Source organism: Oncorhynchus tshawytscha, linkage group LG05 (assembly GCF_018296145.1).
Source record: "Oncorhynchus tshawytscha isolate Ot180627B linkage group LG05, Otsh_v2.0, whole genome shotgun sequence".
In the NCBI taxonomy this organism is placed as follows: domain Eukaryota; kingdom Metazoa; phylum Chordata; class Actinopteri; order Salmoniformes; family Salmonidae; genus Oncorhynchus; species Oncorhynchus tshawytscha.
In genome coordinates, this window is record NC_056433.1 from 75,829,737 (window position 1) to 75,844,619 (window position 14,883).

Consider the following 14,883-nt stretch of genomic DNA (forward strand, 5'->3'; position numbering starts at 1 on the left):
TGAAATCACATACAGAAAGATGGAAAGCATTACATTCCAGTCATAGTGTACTGTAGTACATAACTAAAAACATGTACAGTATACTTTAAAGCATGTACAGTATACTTTGAAACATGTACAGTATACTTTGAAATATGTACAGTATACTTTTCCCTACCCATAATTATTTTGCTACAGCAAATGACAGGACCAGGACTTTTATTATATACTATTCGACTGTAGTCTATACTTCCCTCTTGAATACAGAGAACATCTGTCTTTGCTTAAGTTCTGCAATGCCAGTGAAAGAGCTCAGTGGAAACTAAAGCTGAAACAGAAACAATTGGAGCAGTATTCCAAGCTGTGTTTCTCTTGGACCCCAGGCAGTCCCACAAACCCAGAACAAACCCAGGACAACCCAGGATGGTAGAGAGGCAACAATGAGAGGGGGAGGAGGAGGAGGAGATGGAAGGAGAATGGAGTGAGAGGAATGTTGTGTAAACAAGAAAGAACTGAGGATGAGTGTGAATGATGGTTCTCAGGACCGAGGCAACAATAAGAGGGGGGAAAGAGGAGGTAGGAGATGGAGGGAGAAAGGAGAAGAGAAAGGATTGGTGTGTAAACAAGAGAGGAGGAACAGAGGAAAAAGGACAGAGTGAAGAATGTGAATGTGAATGAACACTCCTGTGGGTCTCATCTTACCGAGCAGGTGATGACACACACATTCTTGGGGTTCTGTTTGAGCCAGTTGTGCATGTTCTTACACACCGCAAACAGGTTGTGCAGGCTGGGAGCCTGGCGGGATGGCCAGTTACACTCTGAGACCTGGAAATGGGAGGGGAGGGGGGTAAGAGAGATGCGGAGGGGAGAGAGAAGAGGGGTGAAGAGAGAGAGAGAGGGGAGATGAGAGGGAGGGAGGGGGATGAGGGAGTGGGAAAGAGAGAGGGGGAGTAAGAGAGTGGGGGAGTAAGAGAGTGGGGGGAGTAAGAGGGTGGTGGGAGAAGAGGGGAGGAGAGAGAGAGAGAGAGAGAGAGAGACAGACAGACAGTCAGACAGACAGACAGACAGGAGAACGATTATAAGTAACGTCCTTGCAGTGAAAGCAACAGGTGCACAAATCACAAGTTACCATGATGAGTCATGTAATTATAATGACTTTAACAGACAAAAAAATATGGATGAATCCATCGATGACACCCCCCCATTGTTTCCTATGAGAATGCTCAGTGGCGCATTTGATGATCAGGAAGTGTCATTTCAGTGTGTCGCCATCTTTCTACATGGAGGAGTTTTTGGAAACATTGCATGCGCAGTTTGTACAACTTTAGGAAGTGAGGTTGCAGGCTAGCTCAGTACTGCCACCTCTCATGGAATATCTGAAGTTGTAGGCCAACCAGGGTACTGCAGGCTGCCATTAACAACTAAATGATCCTTATAACTTCGTCTGTGTGGGATTTCAAAGTAATCGGTTCAAAGACATACATCTGGTGAAATACAACAAATTATTTGTTACATGATTGTGTTCTAATTTTCTTTTTATATCCATCTATCCATATATCCGAATATTGACCACAAAGAGCGCCATTTCCCCATTCACTACCCCTGTCTGCACATTATGCCCTGAATCTATTCTACCACGGCTAGAAATCTGCTCCTCTCTGTCCCCAACGCACTAGACGACCAGTTTTGATAGCCTTTAGCCGTACCCTCATCCTACTCCTCCTCTGTTCCTCGGGTGATGTGGAGGTTAACCCAGGCACTGCGTGTCCCCAGGCACTCTCATTTGTTGACTGTAATAGAAAAAGCCTTAGTTTCATGCATGTTAACATCAGAAGCCTCCTCCCTAAGTTTGTTTTACTCACTGCTTTAGCACACTCCGCCAACCCTGATGTCCTTGCCATGTCTAAATCCTGGCTTAGGAAGGCCACCAAAAATTCAAAGATTTCCATACCCAACTACAACATTTTCCATCAAGATAGGACTGCCAAAGGGCGAGGAGTTGCAATATACTGCAGAGATAGCTTGCAAAGTTCTGTCATACTTTCCAGGTCTATGCCCAAACAGTTTGAGCATCTAATTTAGAAAATGAATCTCTCCAGAAATAAGTCTCTCACCGTTGCCGCCTGTTATAGACACCCCTCAGCTCCCAGCTGTGCCCTGGACACCATATGTGAATTGATTGCCCCTAATCTATCTTCAGAGTTCGTTCTGTTAGGTGACCTAAACTGGGATATGCTTAACACCCCGGCAGTCCTACAAGCTAAAATAGATGCCCTCAATCTCACACAAATTATCAAGGAACCCACCAGGTACAACCCTAAATCCGTAAACATGGGCACTCTCATAGATAAGGTGTCTGGTAACATGGCTGAATACAAACAGTGCAGCTATTCCCTCCGCAAGGCTATCAAACAAGCTAAGCGCCAGTACAGAGACAAAGTAGAATCTCAATTCAACGGCTCAGACACAAGAGGCATGTGGCAGGGTCTACAGTCAATCACAGACTACAGGAAGAAACCCAGCCCAGTCACGGACCAGGATGTCTTGCTCCCAGGCAGACTAAATAACTTTTTTGCCCGCTTTGAGGACAATACAGTGCCACTGACACGGCCTGCAACGAAAACATGCGGTCTCTCCTTCACTGCAGCCGAAGTGAGTAAGACATTTAAACGTGTTAACCCTCGCAAGGCTGCAGGCCCAGACGGCATCCCCAGCCGCGCCCTCAGAGCATGCGCAGACCAGCTGGCCGGTGTGTTTACGGACATATTCAATCAATCCCTATACCAGTCTGCTGTTCCCACATGCTTCAAGAGGGCCACCATTGTTCCTGTTCCCAAGAAAGCTAAGGTAACTGAGCTAAACGACTACCGCCCCGTAGCACTCACATCCGTCATCATGAAGTGCTTTGAGAGACTAGTCAAGGACCATATCACCTCCACCCTACCTGACACCCTAGACCCACTCCAATTTGCTTACCGCCCAAATAGGTCCACAGACGATGCAATCTCAACCACACTGCACACTGCCCTAACACATCTGGACAAGAGGAATACCTATGTGAGAATGCTGTTCATCGACTACAGCTCGGCATTCAACACCATAGTACCCTCCAAGCTCGTCATCAAGCTCGAGACCCTGGGTCTCGACCCCGCCCTGTGCAACTGGGTTCTGGACTTCCTGACGGGCCGCCCCCAGGTGGTGAGGGTAGGCAACAACATCTCCTCCCCGCTGATCCTCAACACTGGGGCCCCACAAGGGTGCGTTCTGAGCCCTCTCCTGTACTCCCTGTTCACCCACGACTGTGTGGCCATGCACGCCTCCAACTCAATCATCAAGTTTGCGGACGACACAACAGTGGTAGGCTTGATTACCAACAACGACGAGACGGCCTACAGGGAGGAGGTGAGGGCCCTCGGAGTGTGGTGTCAGGAAAATAACCTCACACTCAACGTCAACAAAACTAAGGAGATGATTGTGGACTTCAGGAAACAGCAGAGGGAACACCCCCATCCACATCGATGGAACAGTAGTGGAGAGGGTAGCAAGTTTTAAGTTCCTCGGCATACACATCACAGACAAACTGAATTGGTCCACTCACACAGACAGCATCGTGAGGAAGGCGCAGCAGCGCCTCTTCAACCTCAGGAGGCTGAAGAAATTCGGCTTGTCACCAAAAGCACTCACAAACTTCTACAGATGCACAATCGAGAGCATCCTGGCGGGCTGTATCACCGCCTGGTATGGCAACTGCACCGCCCTCAACCGTAAGGCTCTCTAGAGGGTAGTGAGGTCTGCACAACGCATCACCGGGGGCAAACTACCTGCCCTCCAGGACACCTACACCACCCGATGCTACAGGAAGGCCATAAAGATCATCAAGGACATCAACCACCTGAGCCACTGCCTGTTCACCCCGCTGTCATCCAGAAGGCGAGGTCAGTACAGGTGCATCAAAGCTGGGACCGAGAGACTGAAAAACAGCTTCTATCTCAAGGCCATCAGACTGTTAAACAGCCACCACTAACATTGAGTGGCTACTGCCAACACACTGTCAATGACACTGACTCTACTCCAGCCACTTTAATCATGGGAATTGATGGGAAATGATGTAAATATATCACTAGCCACTTTAAACAATGCTACCTTATATAATGTTACTTACCCTACATTATTCATCTCATATGCATACGTAGATACTGTACTCTATATCATCGACTGCATCCTTATGTAATACATGTATCACTAGCCACTTTAACTATGCCACTTGGTTTACATACTCATCTCATATGTATATACTGTACTCGATATCATCTACTGTATCTTGCCTATGCTGCTCTGTACCATCACTCATTCATATATCCTTATGTACATATTCTTTATCCCCTTACACTGTGTATAAGACAGTAGTTTTTTTGGAATTGTTAGTTAGATTACTTGTTCGTTATTACTGCTTTGTCGGAACTAGAAGCACAAGCATTTCGCTACACTCGCATTAACATCTGCTAACCATGTGTATGTGACAAATAAAATTTGATTTGATTTGATTTGATTTGATATTATCCTGACCAACTTGCCCTCCAAATACAATGTCTGCTGTTTTCAATCAGGATCTCAGCGATCACTGCCTCATTGCCTGCATCCACTATGGGTCCACGGTCAAACGACCACCCTTCATCACTGTCAAACGCTCCCTAAAACACTTCTGCGAGCAGGCCTTTCTAATTGACCTGGCCCGGGTATCCTGGAAGGATATTGACCTCATCCCGTCAGGGGAGGATGCCTGGTCGTTCTTTAAAAGTAATTTTCTCACCATCTTAAATAAGCATGCCCCTTTCAAAAAAATATAGAACTAAGACCAGATAGTTCACTCCAGACTTGACTGCCCTTGACCAGCACAAAAACCTCCTGTGGCAGACTGCAATAGCATCAAACAGTCCCTGTGATATGCAACTCTTTCAGGGAAGTCAGGAACCAATATACACAGTCAGTCGGGAAAGCAAAGGCTAGCGTTTTCAAACAGAAATTTGCATCCTGAAGCTCTAACTCCAAAAAGTTTTGGGACACTGTAAAGTCCATGGAGAACAAGAGCACCTTCTCCCAGCTGCCCACTGCTCTGAGGCTTGGTAACACGGTCACCCTCGCTACATACTCGTCGCCAGACCCACTGGCTCCAGGTCATCTATAAGTCTATGCTAGGTAAACCTCTGCCTTATCTCAATTCACTGGTCACGATAACAACACCCACCCGTAGCACACGTTCCAGCAGGTATACCATAATGATCATCCCCAAAGTCAACACCTCTTTGGCCGCCTTTCCTTCCAGTTCTCTGCTGCCAATGACTGGAACGATTTGCAAAAATCGCTGAAGCTGGAGACTTTTATTTCCCTCACTAACTTTAAACATCAACTATCTGAGCAGCTAACCGATCGCTGCAGCTGTACATAGTCCATCTGTAAATAGCCCACCCAATCTACCTACCTCATCCCCATATTGTTTTTATTTACTTTCTGCTCTTTTGCACACCAGTATCTCTACTTGCACATCATCATCTTCTCATTTATCACTCCAGTGTTAATCTGCTAAATTGTTATTATTTCGCTACTATGGCCAATTTATTGCCTACCTCCTCACGCCATTTGCACACACTGTATATTTACTTTTTTTCTATTTTGTTATTGACTGTACACTTGTTAATTCCATGTGTAACTCTGTGTTGTTATTTGTGTCACACTGCTTTTCTTTATCTTGGCCAGGTCGCAGTTGTAAATAAGAACTTGTTTTCAACTAGCTTACCTGGTTAAGTAAAGGTGAAATCATAAAAATAAAAATAAACTATAATGTGGATCCTGTTTTCTGGAAACGGTACCATGGTCGGCCGTCCACTTGAACACCTGAATGCGAGGGGTTCGCCCCTGGTGCATGTGTGTATAATGAAAAAGGAGTGATAATGGTAGACCCCTCAGGAAACCAACACTCGACCCCTCTGTTGGAAAAAAAACTCTGATGTAAAAAACTACAGACCAGTATCCTTTCTTTCCTTTCCAAAACACTTGAGCGTGCTGTCTCTGACCAACTCTCTCAGAATGATTTTCTTCACCCTAACAAGTCAGGCATCAAGAAGGGTCACTCAACTGAGACTGCTCTCCTCTGTCACTGTCACGCCCTGACCATAGAGAGCCTTTTATTCTCTATGGTGGTTAGGTCGGGGTGTAACTAGGGTGGGTTATCTTGGTTATTGTATGTCTATTTTGGCCTGATATGGTTCCCAATCAGAGACAGCTGTTTATTGTTGTCTCTGATTGGGGATCATATTTAGGCAGCCATTTCCCCCACTGTGTTTTGTGGGATCTTGTTTTTGTGTAGTTGCCTGGGAGCACTGCATTTACTGCACATTTTGTTTTTTGTTTATTGTTTTGTGAGTTTCATTTAATAAACTTGTGGAACTCTACGTACGCTGCGCCTTGGTCCGACATTCATTATAACGATCGTGACAGTCACGGAGGCTCTCTGCTCTGCCAAAGCTGACTCTCTCCTCTGCTCTCATCTTCCATCAGGTGAACCATCAGATCCTCCTTTCCACCCTCTCAGGGCTGGGTGGCTCAGGCTCTGCACACTCCTGGATGTCATCCTACCTGGTCGCTCCTACCAGGTTACGTGGAGAGGATCTGTGTCTGCACCACGTGCTCTCACTACTGGTGTTCGCTAGGGCTCGGTTCTAGGCCCTCTCCTCTTTATTCTTTACAACTCTTTTCTCAACTCCATCATATCCTCTCATGGTCTCTCCTATAATTGCTAGGTAGATGACACTCAACTACTTCTCATTCCCCCCTTCTGACACCCACGTGGCAACATGCATCTCTGCGTGCCTGGCAGATACCTCAGCTTGGATGTCGGCCCACCATCTCAAGCTCAACCTCGACAAGACGGAGCTACTCTTCCTCCCGGGAAAGGCCTGCCCTCTCCAAAACCTCTCCATCACGGTTGACAACTCCATGGTGTCCCCCTCCAAGAGTGTAAAGAACCAAAGCTTGAACCTGGACAACACCCTGTCATTCTCTGCGAACATCAAAGCAGTGACTCGCTCCTGCAGGTTCATGCTCCACAACATCTGTAGAGTACAACCTTTCTTCACACAGGAAGCGGCGCAGGTCCTAATCCAGACACTTGTCATATCCCGTCGGGACTACTGCAACTCCTGAGTGGCGCAGCGGTCTAAGGCATTGTATCTCTGCGCAAGAGGTGTCACTACAGTCCCTGGTTTGAATCCAGGCTGTAACACATCTGGCCGTGATTGGGTGTTCCATAGGGCGATGCACAATTAGCCCAGCGTTGTCAAGGTTTGACTGGGGTAGGCCGTCACTGTAAATAAGAATTTGTTCTTAACTGACTTGCCTAGTTAAATAAAGGTTAAAAAATATAAATGTAACTAGTAGAAAGAGGAGGAAGGGAAGCACTACTAAGGTACACAATAGTACATTTTGGTAGATAGAAGGTACTCTTTGGTAAAAGGGGTAAATTGGTCATCAAAAAGAAAGGAGGACCAAGGCACTGTATGTATGGATGTTCAATAGAAACAAAGTTTTAAGTGTCAGATTTTTAAAACTTTGTTTCTATTGAACATGCCATACAAATAAAGGCATTTTAATTCATTTAATCAAGAATTACCAGTCTTCTAATTTCCCCCCAACAATAACAAAGTGCACATCTTTTCCAACTAGCACTGACTTTGCTGATAACTTCTTTATTGAGGAAGAATGTACTCACTACGTCTGTGGTATGTGGTGGTCTCAACTAGCTATATTAAGATGAATGCACTAACTGTATCTAACTTATCTGGATAAGAGTGTTTGCTAAATGACTAACATGTTAATGTAAAATGTAACTGCTGGTGTCTTGGTGACCCATAAACTGAATGGAGCGATTGAACCAGATTAATTCCAAGGATAACATCTAGTCATTGAACAGTAAATCAGTTGAAGTGGGAAGCTGACATAGTAGTGACTGGAGTCTCACAGTGAGAGAAACTGAGCCATGTCTTACTCTCCAAGTTCAGTCTTTGATTCGGATTTAGGTCTATGCATAGGACAATGCACTTTCACAGTGTTCAGTGAGTATGCTATGTTTGCCATGAAACACAATACCTGGTGCCAATGGCACGTGTCAAACTCATTCCACGGAGGGCCTAGAATCTGCGGGTTTTCACTCCACCCTTGTACTTGATTTATGGATTAAGGTCAGTAATTAGTAAGGAACTCCCTTCACCTGGTTGTCTAGTTAATTGAAAGTAAAAACCACAAACCTGCAGACACTCGGCCCTCCATGGAATGAGTCTGACACCTGGGCTATGGGTAATGTGTTGTAATGTATTATAAATCATTGCATACATGTTGGCATAGTGTGTTTTAGCATTACCGTATAACAGAGAGTGACTGAACTGAGGCTAAGTATAGTATCTCTGTGTGTTGATCTTGGTAGGCCTTGGTAGACCTCCATCTCGTGCTCTCTGTCTCACCCGGTTGGAGAACTTCGCGCCTCGGTAGTTGCGCTGTGACAGGTTGAAGACAGTGTAGTGGTCAGCGTGCCGTGAGTCCAGAAAGGAGCGCATATCCTCCACATGGTTCTGGTTGCCGATCTGCAATGCCTCTGCAGGATATGACATCACTGGCAGGTGACAGAGAGGGAGACATTGGCAGGGGACAGAGAGGGAGACATTGGCAGAGGACAGAGAGAGGCATTGGCAGGCGACATAGAGGGAGACATTGGAAAAAGACAGAGAGGGAGACATATGGGCAATCCCAGTCACCATAGAGGTGATGATGAGGCATGCCAGGATATACAGTACTATGCTATTATTAAACACTGTCATGACGTTCCATGACAGTGTTTGATTTGATCCATACTATTAACTCCTATTTTACCAGGTAAGTTGACTGAGAACACATTCTCATTTACAGCAATGACCTAGTGAATAGTCACAGGGGAGAGGAGGGATGAACGAGCCAATTGGAAGCTGGGGATGATGAGAGCCAGATTGGGGATTTCATGTGCAGTAGGAAGGCTGTAAACATATAAAACAGACAGGGAATCATACTAAATGTCGAAAAGGTGAGAGTACAGTTTGTGATTTATGTATAGTTATATTCTTCTGTTTAAAATTGGGTTTAAAATAATATAACTGCAGGTGTTTTATAACAGGTTTGACTGGCATGTGCAGCTACATGTGGGGTGTTATAGAGAATAATTATGAGTTTTCAGTGAGAGGAGGGGTCAGAGGTGACACGCTATGCATGATGGGATAGGGGCCCCCAAGTAACGCCTGCGTGACTGTGTCCTCTGCATCTGTAGGACAGACTGCTGTTACATGCATCCTCACAACACTGAAAGAGTGTGTGTGTGTGTGTGTGTGTGTGTGTGTGTGTCAGGAGAAGGAAGAGTGAGTAGTACTGTGGTTTCCACAGCACAGCTCTCCTCTGTTTACAGCACTCAGGTGTGGGAGGTGGAAGCGTGTGTGTGTGTGTGTGTGTGTCAGGAGAAGGAAGACAGAGTAGTACTGTGGTTTGCACAGCTCTCCTCTGTTTACAGCACTCAGGTGTGGGATGTGGAGGCGTGTGTGTGTGTGTGTGTATGTGTGTGTGTGTGTGTGTGTGTTGTCTGCTATGAGGGGCCCATCACAAGGTTGGAGCATCATTTGTGTTTTTATTAGGGGTGTTTTATTTTATTAGGGGTACACCCACTCTCCCAGAAATCTCACCCTCTGTCACCTGCAGATTTAAAGTAGATGTTGTGCAGGGGAAAAAGTGAGGCAATATTTATAGGAGGCTGGAGACTGAGAGATCCAGATGTCTAACGCTGGCTAGGTTGAGAAGAAACCTTTGAAGCCCGAAGACAGGCTTACTGTTCCCCATAATGAGAAAATTAAACTACAGTTCGAGAATGATGTTTCTATACAGTACTCACCTATGATTCGTGATGTGATGTAGGCAATGTCCAGCTCTCCTTTTGTGTATCTGTAAACAGAGATGTTTTGTCAAATAACATATAATGCAATTCAGATGATGTAATTACAGTGTTTAGAACACTGTGTCGACTGTTTTGTGTTGTCACATTTGTATCTAATGTAATGGTTAAAAATGACATTGTAGCAAGCTGTAGAGGAGTAGACATACACAGACAGGGGTCAGTAGCCTACTAGCCAAAGCTACACAATTCAAGTGACAATAGAAGTAGCCTAAAGTGTATGAGGCTGGGGCCCTGTTGCTTGTGGTGTAAATGTAAATCCACTATCTAGGCCACTGGTCTGTTAGTGAAGTGCTGGGGTGGATGAGTGCCATATAGCCCTGAGGGCTTCCCATCCTGGCCTTGCATGATTACCCAACAGCCCAGCCACCTGGGTAAACTGAGGCAGGGAGAGAGGGGAGTAGGGGGAGGCAGGGAGGGAGGAGGGGAGGCAGGGAGGGAGGGAGGGCCGGCAGGGAAGCAGAGATGGAGGCACGGAGGGAAGAGGGGGAGGCAGGAAGGGAGAGCAGAGAAGGAGGTGGGGAGGAGGGGAAGCGGGAACAGGAGGAAGCATCAGTGGGCAATTCCTCTTAACGAGGTAATTGGGCCAAAAGCAGCATTTTATTTTGATCCAGTGTTTTGTTGTGCTCTCCTGCAGCGTGAACAGTGTTAGCTTATCTGGATAATATGGCTAGCGCTAGCTCTGCTAACTGTACTAGCTGCTGCTAGCGTAATCAAATCATCAAATCAAATTTTATTGGTCACATACACATGGTTAGCAGATGTTAATGTGAGTGTAGCGAAATGCTTGTACTTCTAGTTCCGACCGTGCAGTAATATCTAACAAGTAATCTAACAATTTCACAACAACTACCTTATACACACAAAGTGTAAAGGAATGAATAAGAATATATACATATAAATATATGGATGACCGATGGCCGAACGGCATAGGCAAGATGCAGTAGATGGTATGGAGTACAATATATACATATGAGATGAGTAATGTAGGGTATGTAAACATTATATAATTATATGGCATTGTTTAAAGTCACTCGTGATACATTTATTACATCCAATTTTTAATTATTAAAGTGGCTAGAGATTTGAGTCAGTATGTTGGCAGCAGCCACTCAATGTGATGGCTGTTTAAAACTTCTTATGGCTAGGCTCGACAATATTCCGCTAAAAAGGCAGCGCGCGAAATTCAAAAGTATTTTTTTTAAATATGTAACTTTAATACATTAACAAGTGCAATACACCAAATGAAAGATATACTTCTTGTTAATCTACCCATCGTGTCTGATTTCAAAAAGGCTTTACAATGAAAGCACAACAAATGATTATGTTAGGTCAGAGCCAAGTCACAAAAACACACACAGCCATTTTTCCAGCCAAAGAGGAGTCACAAAAAGCAGAAATATAGATAAAATGAATCACTAACTTTTGATGATCTTCATCAGATGACACTCATAGGACATCATGTTACACAATATATGTATGTTTTATTTGATAAAGTGCATAGTTATACCCAAAAATCTCAGTTTACATTGGCGCGTTACGTTCAGTAATGTTTTGCTTCCAAAACATCCGGTGATTTTGCAGAGAGCCACGTCAATTTACAGAAATACTCATAATAAACATTGATAAAAGATACAACTGTTATTCACAGAATTAAAGATATACTTCTCCTTAATGCAACTGCTGTGTCAGATTTCAAAAAAACTTTACAGAAAAAGCAAACCGTGCAATAATCTGAGTACGGCGCTCAGACAACAAATCAAGCAATACTGATATCCGCCATGTTGGAGTCAACAGAAGTCAGAAATAGCATTATAAATATTCACTTCCCTTTGATGATCTTCATCAGAATGCAATCCCAGGAATCCCAGGTCCACAATAAATGTTTTCTTTTGTTCGATAAATTTCATCTTTATGTCCAAATACCTCCTTGTTGTTAGCGCGTTCAGCCCAGTAACCCAAATTCATGACGCATGAGCAGATGAAAAGCCAAAAAGTTCCATTACAGTCCCTAGAAACATGTCAAACGAAGTATATAATCAATCTTTAGGATGTTTTTATCATAAATCTTCAATAATGTTCCAACCGGAGAATTCCTTTGTCTTCAGAAATGCAATGGGACCCAAGCTAACTCTTACGTGAACGTGCGGCACAAGCTCATGGCACTCTGCCAGACCACTGACTCACTCAGCCCTCATTCCCCCCTCCTTCCCAGTAGAAGCATCAAACAAGGTTCTAAAGACTGTTGACATCTAGTGGAAGCCTTAGGAAGTGCAATTTGACCCCATAGACACCGTATTCCACCCCATATTCGATAGGCAATGAGTTGAAAAACTACAAACCTCAGATTTCCCACATCCTGGTTGGATTTTTCTCAGGTTTTTCCCTGCCATGTGAGTTCTGTTATACTCACAGACATGATTCAAACAGTTTTAGAAACTACAGAGGGTTTTCTATCCAAATCGACTAATAATATGCATATATTACCAACTGGAACTGAGTAGCAGGCGGTTTAATCTGGGCACGCTTTTCATCCAAATGTGAAAATGCTGCCCCCTATCCCAAACAGGTTTTAACAGTCTGATGGCCTTGAGATAGAAGCTGTTTTTCAGTCTTTCGGTCCCAGCTTTGATGCACCTGTACTGACCTCGCCCTTCTGGATGATAGCGGGGTGAACAGGCAGTGGCTCGGGTGGCTGTTGTTCGTGATGATCTTTTTGGCCTTCCTGTGACATCGGGTGGTGTAGGGAGCCTGGAGGGCAGGTAGTTTGCCACCGGTGATGCATTTTGCAGACCTCACTACCCTCTGGAGAGCCTTACAGTTGTGGGTGGAGCAGTTGCAGTACCAGGTGGTGATACAGCCCAACAGGATGCTCTCGGTTGTGCATCTGTAAAAGTTCTTGAGTGTTTTTGGTGACAAGCCAAATTTCTTCATCCTCCTGAGGTTGAAGAGGTGCTGTCGCGCCTTCTTCACTACGCTGACTGTATGGGTGGATAGTTGTTTAGCTCAGTTACCTTAGCTTTCTTGGGAACAGGAACTATGGTGGCCTTCTTGAAGCATGTGGGAACAGCAGACGGATAGGGATTGATTGGATATGTCGGTAAACACACCAGCCAGCTTGTCTGCGCATGCTCTGAGGACGCAGCTAGGGCTGCCGTCTGGGCCGGCAGCCTTGCGAGGGTTAACACGTTTACATGTTTTACTCACGTTGGCTGCGGTGAAGGAGAGCCCGCAGGTTTTGGTAGCGGGCTGTGTCAGTGGCATTGTATTGTCCTCAAAGCGAGCAAAGAAGTTTTTTCGTTTGTCTGGGAGCAAGATGTCGGTGTCCACAACGGGGCTGCTTTTCTTTTTGCAATCTGTGATTGACTGCAGACCCTGCCACATAAGTCTTGTGTCTGTGACTCTACTTTGTCTCTATACTGACGCTTAGCTTGTTTGAGGGAACAGCTACACTGTTTGTATTCGGTCATGTTTCTGGTTGCCTTGCCATGATTAAAAGCAGTGGTTCGCGCTTTCAGTTTTGCGCAAATGCTGCCATCTATCCACGGTTTCTGGTTCTGGAAAGTTTTAATAGTCATCGTGGGTACATCACCGATGCACTTGCTAATAAACTTGCTCACAGAATCAGCGTATACACCAATGTTGTTGTCTGAGGCTATCTGGAACATATCCTAGTCCACGTGATCGAAGCAATCTTGAAGCGTGGAATCAGATTTGTCGGGCCAGCGTTGAACATACCTGAGCACAGGCGTTTCCTGTTTAAGTTTCTGTCTATAGGCTGGGAGCAACAAAATTGAGTCGTGGTCAGATTTGCCGAAAGGAGGCCGAGGGAGGGCTTTGTATGCGTAGCAGAATTTAGAGTAGCAATGATCCAGAATTTTGCCAGCCCGGGTCGCGCATTCGATATGCTGATAACATTTAGGCAGCCTTGTTTTCAGATTAGCCTTGTTAAAACCCCAGCTACAATAAATGCAGCCTCAGGATATGTGGTTTCCAGTTTACATAGAGTCCAATGAAGTTCTTTCAGGGCCGTCTAGGTGTCTGTTTGGGGGGGATATATACACGGCTGTGATTATAATCTAAGATAATTATCTTGGTAGATAACGCAGTCGGCATTTGATTGTAAGGAATTCTAGGCCAGGTAAACAAAAGGACTTGAGTTCCTGTATGTTGTTATAATCACACCATGACTCGTTAATCATAAAACATACACCCACGCCCTTCTTCTTACCAGAGAGATGTTTGTTTCTGTCGGCGCGATGCGTGAAGAAACCGGGTGGCTGTACCGACTCCGATAACGTATCTCGAGTGAGCCATGTTTCCGTGAAACAGAGAATGTTACAATCTCTGATGTCTCTCTGGTAGGCAACCCTTGCTCGAATTTTGTCTACCTTGTTGTCAAGAGACTGGCCATTGGCGAGTAGTATACTCGGGAGCGGTGTGCGATGTGCCCGTCTACGGAGCCTGACCAGAAGACCACTCCGTCTGCTCCTTCTGCGACGCCGTTGTTTTGACTAGCCTACTGGGATCCGGTCCATTGTCCTGGGTGATGGTCCAAACAGAGGATCCGCTTCAGGAAGGTCGTATTCCTGGTCGCAATGTTGGTAAGTTGACGTTGCTCTTATATCCAATAGTTCCTCCCTGCTGTATGTAATAAGACTTAAGATTTCCTGGGGTAACAGTGTAAGAAATACTACATAAAAACACAACATACTGCATAGTTAATCTCTGCTAACTGTACTAGCTGCTGCTAGCGCCAGCTCTGGTAACTGTAGTAGCAGCTGCTAGTGCTAGCTCTGCTAACTGTACTACTGTCGCTGCTGCTAGTGCTAGCTCTGCTTACTCTGGCTGCTGGTGGAGGCTCCTCAGAGGAAGGGGAGGCCCAT

At 45.2% G+C, this 14,883-nt stretch overlaps 1 protein-coding gene across 6 annotated transcripts in view; it reads right to left on the minus strand.

Annotated features, from left to right (window-relative positions):
• dnajc6 (DnaJ (Hsp40) homolog, subfamily C, member 6) overlaps positions 1-14,883 on the minus strand; it is a 67,029-nt gene that overhangs the window by 20,088 nt on the left and 32,058 nt on the right. For all 6 annotated transcript variants that reach the window (XM_042322365.1, XM_042322364.1, XM_042322366.1 and 3 more), the window contains 3 exons: positions 9,938-9,987; positions 8,493-8,641; positions 682-804 (listed from right to left, as the gene is read on the minus strand). In XM_042322365.1, coding sequence (XP_042178299.1) covers positions 682-804; positions 8,493-8,641; positions 9,938-9,987 — 322 coding nt within the window. The remainder of the gene's footprint in view (positions 1-681; positions 805-8,492; positions 8,642-9,937; positions 9,988-14,883) is intronic.